Source organism: Simochromis diagramma, unplaced genomic scaffold, assembly GCF_900408965.1.
Source record: "Simochromis diagramma unplaced genomic scaffold, fSimDia1.1 OVJJ01000105.1, whole genome shotgun sequence".
Lineage (NCBI taxonomy): Eukaryota > Metazoa > Chordata > Actinopteri > Cichliformes > Cichlidae > Simochromis > Simochromis diagramma.
Genome location: NW_024386771.1, coordinates 261,070 through 273,143, shown reverse-complemented (window position 1 = coordinate 273,143; position 12,074 = coordinate 261,070). Strand labels below are relative to the sequence as shown.

General features: G+C 41.3%; 2 protein-coding genes across 2 annotated transcripts in view; both read right to left on the bottom strand.

Annotated features, from left to right (window-relative positions):
• The window catches only part of LOC120738117 (protein NLRC3-like), a 281,780-nt gene that overhangs the window by 196,096 nt on the left and 73,610 nt on the right, over positions 1–12,074 (bottom strand). The gene's annotated exons all lie outside the window — the stretch shown is intronic.
• Positions 1–12,074, bottom strand: part of LOC120738153 (cytidine monophosphate-N-acetylneuraminic acid hydroxylase-like) — a 32,005-nt gene that overhangs the window by 13,897 nt on the left and 6,034 nt on the right. The window contains exons 2-10 of the mRNA XM_040039270.1: positions 10,935–11,145; positions 10,765–10,856; positions 9,788–9,897; positions 2,374–2,564; positions 1,338–1,418; positions 1,169–1,235; positions 974–1,055; positions 758–895; positions 424–559 (exon numbers count right to left, since the gene is read on the bottom strand). Of these exons, the coding sequence (XP_039895204.1) occupies positions 424–559; positions 758–895; positions 974–1,055; positions 1,169–1,235; positions 1,338–1,418; positions 2,374–2,564; positions 9,788–9,897; positions 10,765–10,856; positions 10,935–11,140 (1,103 nt within the window). The 5' untranslated portion in view covers positions 11,141–11,145. The remainder of the gene's footprint in view (positions 1–423; positions 560–757; positions 896–973; positions 1,056–1,168; positions 1,236–1,337; positions 1,419–2,373; positions 2,565–9,787; positions 9,898–10,764; positions 10,857–10,934; positions 11,146–12,074) is intronic.

Genomic DNA, 12,074 nt, shown 5'->3' with positions numbered 1-12,074 from the left:
TAGAAAATCTTAAAATCAATGATAAATGAATCTAAGCTGCTGACAGTTATAAACACAGTTCAGTATAAAAGGAGCAGCTCATCAAAGTGGAGTCATGGTTGTAGATTGACTTGCCAACATAAACTGCATATCAGCTCATAGACAGCTGAAACAGAGCTACAATTAAACAGGGAATAGATAGAAAAAGGAGCCCATATATAGACCAAACCCTGTTTTGTTTGTTATTGTACATAGCTGTGTTTTAAATATTAACTTGCCCTGATGAACTACATATCAGCTTTGACCTTGGAATTTAGATCAGATCAGCTAACTTTGTTGTGAGGATTCTTCTGCCAGGGAACATAAAAGTAATTCAAAACCAAAAAGCTCTGCACTTTATTAAGTCATCTCTGATGCTGTGCAAACCCTTATTACAAACTCTACCTGTCTGATGGATGAGCCTCCACAAAGTATCCAGCGAATGGGCAGTAGATCCTCGGCTGCAGGGATTTCACCAGTGTAGCTTTGTAATTCAGCAGCTTCTTCCTCTCATTCTTGATAAACTCTGCCTTCCAGGAATCTGGAAACACATCAACAACATTTGCTTCATCTCAGCAGTTTGGTGCACTTTGACACTGTTGATCACAACATATCAGTTTGACAAGTCCGTTCTTACATCGCTAAAAGAGCTACATGTAACCGTCAAAGATTCTAGCATAGATGCTGTTGTGTGTAGGTGGAGGTAAAACCTAACTAAGCAAACCTAACTCGGGCTCACCGCTGTATTTCCCTCCATAGAAGGTCATGGGGAATCCAGAAGCTCCTCCAGCAAAGTCAGACATCATCACGTCCACATTTTGTGGTAGCCTGCCTCCATTCGGTCTGGTGCAGTCCACAGTGTTGAGGATCATATGACCTGCAATAAAAACAACATTTTATATTATAATCAGACTTATTTTTACAGCACAAGTAATTATATTATTCAAAATGACACCTTTGTAGTCAACAATGATGCAGGTGTCCATTTCAGGATGTACCCCATCCATCAGGATCATAAATCTCAGGTGATCATCAATCTGAGTGAGACAGCAAGATTCATTTTTACTTCTTTATGGAAATCATATGATTTTAATATACAAAATGTTTTTTTGTAATTCCTCTTAAACAAATGACAGAGGCGCTGACTTACATTTTGCCAAACACCAAAGGGAAGGACTTTAATATTGGTCAGCTTAACTTGGCTTTCCTTTATGTACCTGTCACAGCGGAGATACCCGTATGTGAATAACAGACCAACATTGGATAATTTATTTCCTCTGTAATTTATGGGGACAATTCAGCTCCACTTCATTACTAACCAAAACACTGGTCTGGATGTGTCACCGACATATATCGGGACATCCGGCCTTCTTTCTGCCAACACTTTCAGTGTGGGATAACTATAAAGGAAACAGAAAAAGTCAGTGCCCTGCACTGTAAATATAAACACCCTTCATTTCTGAAAGTTGGTCTCTTTGTAGATTTTGTATTTGAGGTTCTAGCCAGTAGGAATAAAAATATTTAACGTTCCAAAAATGTTTTTATTTCTCTCAGGAGCTCTGAAGAGCTGTTCAAAGCAGAGAATAGAAGGGGGAGATAAGCAAAGTGGAAAAAATGGAAATAGATTTTTTATTCTGAATCCTATTCAATAACAGTTGTAATTATATTATGTAGTTTTCATTGCAAATTTACTAATAACTATTTTTTTATTTGTCTTTTTTAACAGTATTAATTAAGTTATTTTTATTTGAAATTACTGTATGTACAAGTACTTAAATTTGGCTACATTAGATTAACATAATACCAAGTCAGATATTTATGTGAAACAAAAAATAATTATTCTTTAAGTAAATTGAAATATTGTGTAAAACATTTTAAGTTTAAGTAAGTAATTTTAGTAGTGGTAATTTTGGTAATTTTACACTGATCATTTTGTTTCTGAGAGTAAGTACACTGTACTGACTGGCCAGATTTCAGAGTGCTCTGCATTACTTTTGTAATAATTTGTAATTAATTATAATTATTTTTTAATTAAAGGATGTAAAAGTCTTTTTACATGCTTTAATTTAAGGACAGTATACCTTCTCTTTACTGTGACTGTATGCAGCTGGTGCTGTTTTCCTCTTTTTGATTTTGCTTGCAGCTGGTCATGGATCAAGTATTGTAATGTATATTACAATATTGACCCATAAGAAATCAATAAAATTCTGTGTAATCAAGATGAATAGAACAGCTGAAGCAAAAACTGTTTGTAGATACTATACTGTGTTTGCTCTGAATCATTTACTTCAAACAAAAATGGCAGTAATGTGTAATGCATATTTTTATGTATTTAACAACATTAGCAGAGCTTGCCTGAGGTGGTTTGAGTGCATATGGCTGATGTAGATGAGATCTGCACCACAAAGCCTGTCCAGAGCGTCTGCTGGAGGCTCATGGAGAAGCCACCAGCCCCTGGCAAACGCAGGACCCTTCAACCAGGGGTCGAACATGAACCTTCTCTTGCCAAGCTGTAGCTCCATGCAGGCATGGGTGAAGTATGTCACCTGAGGGGAAAGTAAAAGAAAATTTATGTTTTGGAGACTGTACTTGATGTACTTTTCACTCTTAGTTCATTATTATTATTATTATTATTAAGTGTGCCTATGCCAAGAGGAACACTTATTACTATTCGTCGGATTTATTATTCTTATTCTCAATCCTCCGCCTAGAATTTTGACGCGTAACTCGCCCCACAGTTTTGAGACAAGGTTCATTTGGTGTTTATGACTTTTATAGTTTTTTAAATATTAATATTTTAGTGCAAAATTTCCCGCACTTATCTGTCGCACAGTTTTGAGACAAGGGTTACATATGTTATATCATTTTGTGCGGCTGGATCTGGACTAGTATGCTATGACTTTTGGTGTTTATGACTTTTATAGTTTTTTAAATATTTAGATTTAAGTGCAAATTGGGAAAGATTGATCTTTTGGCCCCATAGAAACAGACTTCATTTGTGGTGTGTTGGCTCTCTCTAGTGGTATGCCTGGAGTGGTACACCCTGTCTACCCTTATTTCGATTACCGTAATGAAGACAATATCAACAGTGCGCACAGCATCGCTGCTTTCAGGAGCCATTGGAAGTTTTAAGGTTGCGCGAACCATTGAATATATACGGTAAGCGAAAGCGTGTATGCTTGGTGGAAAACTCCATATCCCACAAATAGCACGCCTCTACCGAGTGAAACAATGGCGGCTGCCACCTCATTTTTATATTCCTCTTATTCGTGTTTCTAGGTCACAAAATAAACTTTTAAGATGTTTTCAGGCGAGAATGTAGCTGTGTAAACTTCAAATATCTGCTCGTTTTATCAAGACATCCCATATTAGCAACAGTTCTTGCTAGCTAGCTAGCACGACTAGCTAGCTATCTAGCGTGGCTAGCGTGGCTAGCGCTGCTAGCGCCGCTTCGCTCAAAAGCACCCGGGCTTGGATTTCAGTGAGGCGGCTCACACTCGTTTCACCCCTGATCGCTCACAAATAGTCTGTGTCTCAGCTGGACTTATTTTTTGTTTATATGGGCCGATGATTCATTTATTCATTTTAGTAACGGTATAAACAGTGAAAGGTGGTTGTCCAGATGCTGGTCAATGTGGGAAAATAACTGAGTTTTTTCGTGGTGGCTAAGCGGAGCTCCAACAAAGGGCAGCTAGCCATCGCGAAAATAACTGAGTTTTTTCGTGGTGGCTAAGCGGAGCTCCAACAAAGGGCAGCTAGCCACCGGTGTATGACAGAAAGCACATGCGGGAAAAAGACACACACGAGGCGGCGAGGTAGCCGCCGATCGACCGGTGGTGGCTAACGCGGACCTCAAACAGATGGCACTGTTAGGGTCCCTGGGTTGTTGACCCAGTGTTTTGTGTTTTTGGTTCTTTGATTTTGTTATTTCATTATATTCTAGCTTTGCTTTATGGGTTTTAGGATTATTCTTAGTTTAGGTCCTCTGGGTGGGGTTTGGTTAGAGTTTTAGGGTTCTGGTTTTCTGTCTGTGTTCCATGTTGCTGTCTCCCCTTTCTGCTGTATCCCCACATCCAGTCAGTGTCTGTGTGTGCCCTGGTCCCACGTCTCTGTTCCCTCTGTTGCTGTGCGTGCGAGTCTGTGTCTTTGTTCAGTCTGTGTTATGTGTTTCCTGTTTTACTTTGAAAGTCCATGTCTGATGTTAATGTGTCTGGTTTTGCTTCCCCTTGTCTCGTTAGGCCTGATTTGCCCCAGCTGTGTTTCCCTCCTGTTACCCATTTCCTGATTGCTCCCTCTGTGTATTTAAGCCCTGTGTTTCTCTGTGTCTGTGTCGTGATCTACTGTTTTCCTAGCTGTGTGTTCTGTCATTCCTCCAGTTTAAGTTTGTTTTGAGTTTTTTCAGTTATGTTATCTTTTGAGTACCAAATTAGAAGCCTTTTTGAGTTCACGACTGTCTCCGGAGTCTGCACCTTGGGTCCTATTCCTGTCTGCACACAGCCACACCTAACAGGCAGCCATGGATCAGGGAAATTGAAGGCAGGAGAAGCAGACCCAAGGCGGCTGTGTCAGGTTAACTGAATTTCAGGTAAGAAGTTATGAACTGCACTCCATTTGGGTCAGATATAAACAGAGTTTAGGTGTAGTTTATTTTTGTTGTGCTGACTTTTTACAATCAGTTACAGTAACTCGTACGAGTTATGAGTTTCTATACAGCTGTGTGCGCGCTAAGTTACTGATGTTGAACTTTATTTTATTCATAAGGGTTAGTTCGTAAAGTTGCCAACCGTTCCGTACAAATGGAATCGTCCCACATTCAGAGAAAATATTATGCGTTTCGTATTGAGCCGAAAAGGAACACAGTTTGTCCCATACTTCAGGTAGAATGGAAGAAGACACAAAGCTGGATTTATTCTGTCGTTATGCAGCCTCCCCTGTCATTCTCTCGCCTGTTGCAACTTCAATCATGAAACTGATCAATGATCGGCTTCTCTCTTGTTTGTTTATCGCGCTAAACAACAGCAGCACGTTTAAGCTTGATTAGCTGTTGTTAGAATTCATTTGATTTTAATTTCTAGTATCAGCTGATGTTTGCTGGAGCCACAGCTGTAAAAGCGGCTGGTCGAAACTAGGAGATGTCCTGACTGAATCATCAGAGCTGAACTGGTGATGGAGAAACAGGTTTACCTTTTAGGTGACATGAATGAGTTAAAGGGAAGTTATGAACTGTTTCTGAGAGACGAATAACACCAGGATCCTTTTCTGTGTAGCTCACAGCTTGTAACTGTGCAGGGGCGGATCTAGCAAAGCTTTTGCCAGGGGGCCAGCTAGGGCATTAACAGGGAAAGGGGAGCACAAAGAAATACTTTTCTTTCTTACACTCATATAAAATATTTAGCTTTTATTAAATAATTATCTGAATCTTACAACCTGCAGGGGAGGTGGACCCACCTGAGTGGCATCTGCAATCACGCCTCTCAGGCGTAAAGTCTGTGCTCTCTCGGCTGTTGTTTTGGTGTATGTCGGGCTGTGAGATGAAAAGCTACAGCCGGCTGTGTGGGTACAGCAACCATGTGTGAAAAGTGGTCAATAAAGTAATGCTGCAAAGCGTGTTCATGCAAACATTGTCGGGTCTGCCATGGTACAATGGGACTTCTGCTCATGAACCTCTGGGCACAGCGTCTGCAATTCGGGGCTGTATGAAGTCACCTCATCTTTACACAAAACTGTAAGCTGTCATCTGTGAGGCGCGAGCGGTGTTTGTTTTTACCATAGTTCATGGTGGAGAATGGCTGCTCTGCTGAGTTTTGCTCTCTGTAGCCGTATGAATGGCAAACTACACTGATTAGCAGCGGCACACTTAAAATTTCTTCTGAAATTTTCGCTTTCTAGTTATTATTTATTTATTCATTTATTGCCTGTCCCGTTCGTTTCTTTAGCCATCACACTTATTGTTTGAAGGACCAGAAAGATGTCCCACTGATTTACTTCACCAAGTGGATAATCATGGCCTTGCCATATTGGTCCATTTGATTGACCTTTGTTATGCTTAATCATTTATTCTGTTTTATTCTAAGTTATTACAGACAGGACAGACATGACTGGGGGATAGGAAAGGGAGAAAGAAAGTGAGGGAGGGAAAGAAAAAAAAGAAGGTACGAGGAACAGTGAAACATGACAAAATCACCTGGATCACCTGTTGAGAGAGGGGGGGAAAAAAAGAGCAAACAGATGTCGCAGCTTTTGAGGGAGCATGCAATTCGTGTACTGACTGCAGGAATGTGTACCAGAATTGTTGCCTGTGAAGTGAATGTTCATTTCTCTGCCATAAGCCATCTTCAAAGCCGTGTCAGAGAATTTGGCAGTAACGGGCCTCATAATCGCAGACCCCATGTAACCACACCAACCCAGGACCTCCACACCCAGCATGTTCACCTCCAGGATGTTCGACCAGGTGGAGACCAGCCACACAGACAGCTGCAGCAACAATCAGTTTGCAGCAACAATCAGTTTGCATAACCAAAGAATTTCTGCAAAAATTGTGATGCGATGGAGATGCGTTGCACTGCGTGAGGCAAATGGTGTTCACATCTACAGCATTGTGCTATGTGATCAAACTGCATATTTCAGAGTGGCCTTTTATTGTGGGCAGTCTAAGGCACACTTGTGCAATATTCATGTTGTCTAATTAGCACCTTGACATGCCACAACTGTGAGATGGGATGGATTATCTCGGCAAAGGAGAAGTTCTCACTAACGCAGATTTAGACAGATTTGCCAACAATATTTGATAGTAATGGGTCTTATGTAGAAAATGTTTCAGATCTTTAAATTCAGCTCATGAAAAATGGGAGCAAAAACAAAAGTGTTGCGTTTATATTTTTGTTCAGTGTAGTAAACACAGCACCATTGCGATAACCTAGATAAGCGTAAGTAACAGTAAATACTAAATATTGAATCTTATTGTGCAGCATATAAGACTGACAGCGCACAATGTGCTTTGAGGTAATAGCCAAGAAAGGTATAGTTTGTGTCTATGAGCACCTGTGTGTACACCTGTGTGGATGAGAGTGCTTGTATTTAAAAGGGTTGTCAATGCAACAATCTGCTAGAGGGTGTGGGGAGCCATAGCCCCATCTCCCAGGGCATGAAGCAGGCATGGAGGAGATTCAGGCCCTAGACATCCAGAGGTCCCCCAGAGCACGAGAGCCCAAGGTGGACCAACGGAGGGGCAGCCGCACCCTCTCCTGGAAAGAGCTGAGGAGAGCCCCAGATTTGGGGTCACCCAGCAGCCACGGTGCAGAAGCCACAGGGGGAACCAGGCCTTGTCAAGCAGCCAAGAGCCACTGGGAGTGAATTGGTACATAACTGAGCGCCCAGCCCCGGATGCCAAGAACCACCAACGCACCGATGGCTGAGGGTGTCAGCCACCGGCAGGGAGTGTGGTGGGGGGTGATAGGCCCCTACACCTGGGGGGGCTGAGATGTTCACAGAGAGATGGAGTCTAAGATGTAACCTAACACACAGACATAGACAAACAGGCACAAGCGTGCATTCCCACCCTCATGCACATATATGTAAATACGCAGCCCTTGCCTATTGTGGAGGCAAGGCAAATTTATTTGTATAGCACAATTCAACAACAAGGTGATTCAAAGTGCTTTACAGAGACATTAGAAACAAAAACAAATAAAAAGTATGATTTAAAATTGATTAAAACAAGCAAACAAACTAACTAAACACACACATTTCACACCTGTTCGCGCGATCTGAACCCTTATCGTAAGGGGAGCTACCAGTCCTTCTGTGGACGAGCTACTTTCTATTTTAAATTCCCTGAATTTAAAATACTCTCTAGACCCAGCTGGGGAGCTACCCAGAGCTCTAAACCCACTTAACAAACAAACAAAACAGTATATAAAATCAAAACAGATAAAATCAGAAATGGATAAGATCAGTAGTTAGTGTAAGTTTTGAAATTTAAGCTTAAAGTGTGGATTTGGTGCTTTATTCAAATGCAGCTGAGAACAGGTGAGTCTTCAACCTGGATTTAAATAAACTGAGTGTTTCAGCTGATCTGAGGCTTCCTGGGAGTTTGTTCCAGATATAAGGAGCATAAAAGCTGAATGCAGCTTCTCCGTGTCTGGTTCTGACTCTGGGAACTGATAAAAGACCGGATCCAGATGACCTGAGGGATCTGGAAGGTTCATACTGGGTCAGGAGGTCACTGATGTATTTTGGTCCTAAACCATTCAGAGCTTTATAGGCCAGCATCAGGACTTTAAAGTCTATCCTCTGACGGACAGGCAGCCAGTGTAAAGACCTCAGAGCTGGACTGATGTGGTCCACTTTTTTGGTCTTAGTGAGGACTCGAGCAGCAGAGTTCTGAATGAGCTGTAGTTGTCTGACTGATTTTTTTAGGTAGACCTGTAAAGATGCTGTTACAGTAATCAAGCCTACTAAAGATGAATGCATGGACTAGTTTTTCCAGGTCCTGTTGAGACATCAGATCTTTTATTCTTGAAATATTCTTGAGGTGATAGTAAGCTGATTTTGTTATTGTCTTAATGTGTTTTTCTAAGTTTAGGTCTGCATCCATCACTACACCCAAATTTCTCGCCTGGTTTGTGGTTTTTAGGTGTATAGATTGAAGTTCTCTGGTGACCTGTAATCATTTTTCTTTGGCGCCAAAGACTATTACTTCAGTTTTGTTTTTGTTTAGTTGGAGAAAATTGTGGCACAACCAGTCATTAATTTCCTCAATGCATTTACCAAGAGCCTGTACAGGGCCTCGGTCTCCTGGTGACATTGTGATATATATTTGTGTCATCTGCATAGCTGTGGTAGTTTATTTTGTTGTTCTTTATAATCTGTGCCAGTGGGAGCATGTAAATGTTAAACAGAGGGGGTCCTAAGATGGAACCTTGGGGAACTCCACATGTGATACTTGTCTGCTCGGATGTGAAATTACCTATTGATACAAAGTATTTCCTGTTTTCTAAGTATGTTTTGAACCAGTTTAGTACAGTTCCTGAAAGACCTGTCCAGTTCTCCAGTCGTTTGAGTAATATGTTGTGGTCAACTGTATCAAATGCTGCACTGAGATCCAGTAAAACTAGGACTGACATGAGGGTGTGGGGAGCCATAGCCCCATCTCCCAGGGAAATGAACACTGTAGACAAAGTCACACTCCCCAAACATATTCTATACCCCCAGGTCCAGGTACCGTCACCCCAGGAGGGGCAATCTGCCCCTAGACCCAGGAGATGTTGCCCTTTTCCCTTGTGTGGAGACAAGCAGTAGCAGGGAGGCCCAGCATCCCAGACCCCAACCAGACAGCCAACTCCTCCTCCCAGCCCCCGCCCCCAATGGCAAAAAGAGAACGGGTGTGTGTGAAGACCCCATACCTTTCTCCACCTGCTCATATGTACTGTTGCTGCTTGCTGTTCTAAAGTGCATTTAAAAGATGGGAAGGGCATGATGCTTTCTGCTAGCAGGTGTCAGCACGGCCCCTCCCGACAACCTTCAATGTCTACATGCATTTAAAAATTGAGAGGTGGGCACCTGCACCAGAGGTGAGTCTGAATACACAGAGCTTCCTCTTCATTCATTATTGAGATACTTTGACATAATTAAGATTATTATTATTACGTATATAATTTATTACACAGATAATTTTGCATAACAGTCTAATAAGGGTAAAACAATGCACAGCGGTGTCTGAAAAACTTTGTAAAACATTTGTTATTTAAAGTGTAACAGCAACACGTACTTTCACTTCTCCCTTCTGGAGCTCCAGAGGTTCTCGAGGATCAGCCATCCAGGGATCAATGGGGCTCAGTTCCACCAACTGAAGCCCCCCATCATCCAACATTGATACCTCTGCAAGTGCGACAAGAAGCTCAGGTGTAGTATTTAAATGGTATTTCTATTATCCTCATTATATTATTATCCATGCATTAAATATGGTCATTCATACTGACTCACGTGTATTTATACTGTAGTGGGCTTTTTGGCACAAATGTTTAATTGTTATTACTTTCAGAGGAATAAATTACATTAAACAGTTCCAGTCGTGGAAATTGTCAGTTGGAAGGATATGTTTGACACTGGTTTCTTGTTTTGGTTTGCTTTCCTGGTCAGAGCTCTTCACAAATGTTTAATTATTGTTCTTAGGAGGCAGTACATTTGCACAATGACTGAAACTAGCAGCACTGGCACCACTTCCATATTAATGACCAAAGAACTGACCTTACAGTCCATTGTTCATTCAGTGGGCTGGTTTCAGTCATTGTGCAAATGTACTGTTCGTAAGGTTGGAGAAACCTGCAGTCAGCTGAGACTGAAGAAGTCACGTGGATGAGTGGGGAAAAAAATGTAAATTACCAAGGAGAGAATTACATTGCATTAAACAGTTTACATCCCAGTCATTTGCAGCATGGAAAATGTCTGTTGGAAAGAATATGTTTGACAGTTCTTGATTACAATTATTGACATAAATTGTCATGTTATTCTTTAGAAGAGGCCCTCTACCAGTTTAGCATTTAATTTAATAAAGCAATGAAGGTAATTGCTATTCTGATTGTTAGTGCCTACTGTGGCAAGAGCTATAATTATAAGGTCCCCACACATCCCATAATGCACCTTTACAGTTTACATATTTATATTTCAGATTTAGCATCCAACACTCATATTGCAGGAAGTGGAATATCAATATACAGTAAATGGCATTTTACAGACAGAACTTACCAAGCTCATCCTGCAAGAAGCTGTCAGGTGGGTTCACATATTTCATTGTTGACACATTTAATTTCCAGTTGTGTTTGGTACATTTAACAGTCCTGAGGGAACAGACAATTCTGTCAGCTATAATCAAAAATTGACAACGTATAATCACTGATATCTGCTCCTGCTCTCACATGCCATCCAGATCTTCAATGTCTTTGATGAACAGCCCCCCTTGATGCTTGCACTGGTTCTTGCATGCTTTAAAGTCATTGTTGCTCTTAAATATGATGTAACACTTGCCATCCTCTGGGCTTTTCTTGAAATTCACTCCTTCTTTGAGTGAACCAACTGCTTCAGCATCCAATGACAGCAATACCTTTGCTATTTGAGAGGCCATTGCACCTAAATATTCAAAAAGATAAGTTTTAACGCACAACCTTTTGAGGCAAGCACAAGGAGTCTTACAATGACCAATGGGGAAAAAAAACGGACCAGTAGTTACAATTGAAATGGCATCTAAACTCCGTAAATATAAATATACTGGCTCCTCAGGAAAGTGGCCAGGCGCATCCTCAGCACATGCTGATAAAGTAAGTGGGAGTTCATCGTGTTGCTCGCAGTCGGACACCGTGATGAAGTATGAAGGTTTGAAATCGGACATCCTTTCTTCTCTAAAAAAAACAATATCTCCACGATTATCAGGTCAGAACTGAGATGTGCGCTCGCAGAAGATTTTGACTCCCTGACGAACGAACTGAGGGAAGTTAAGAGGGAAATTGCTAACAACACGGCTACAGTCCGCTCAGAAATGAACAACATCAAGTCCACCATTAGTGACCTGGAAGATCGTCATGGTTGGACAAGGTTGTCAGCCTCCAAGGGACGGGTGCAGGATTACAGTCTGAGCTGTTTAGCATAAAATAAAAGTATGAAGATATGGAGGCAAGAATGCAGAGGTGCAATATTCATATTGTGGGTGTTGCGGAGGACGCTCAGTTTCCACCCTATTGAAAGAAGTTCTGCAACTGGACAAAGAAATCCTGGTGGGCTGCTCACATAGAGCCCTTGCTCCCAGAAGACCCAGCGGGAAACCTTCAGTTATCATCGCTAAGACCAGCTTCAGTTTCTAAGTCCTCTCCTTGCCTAAATGACAATATTCACTGCTTAAAACGTGATTGTCATAAAGCTGAGCACTTGTGGAAGAAAACTCATTTAAATGCTCATCTTCTTTATTTAAAGGATCTGTTAGTTTCTTTTAACAATGCAATTAGAGAGCTGAGGACTGCCTATTTCTTTTATCTAGTTGCAAAGAGTAGAGGTAATCCTAGTTT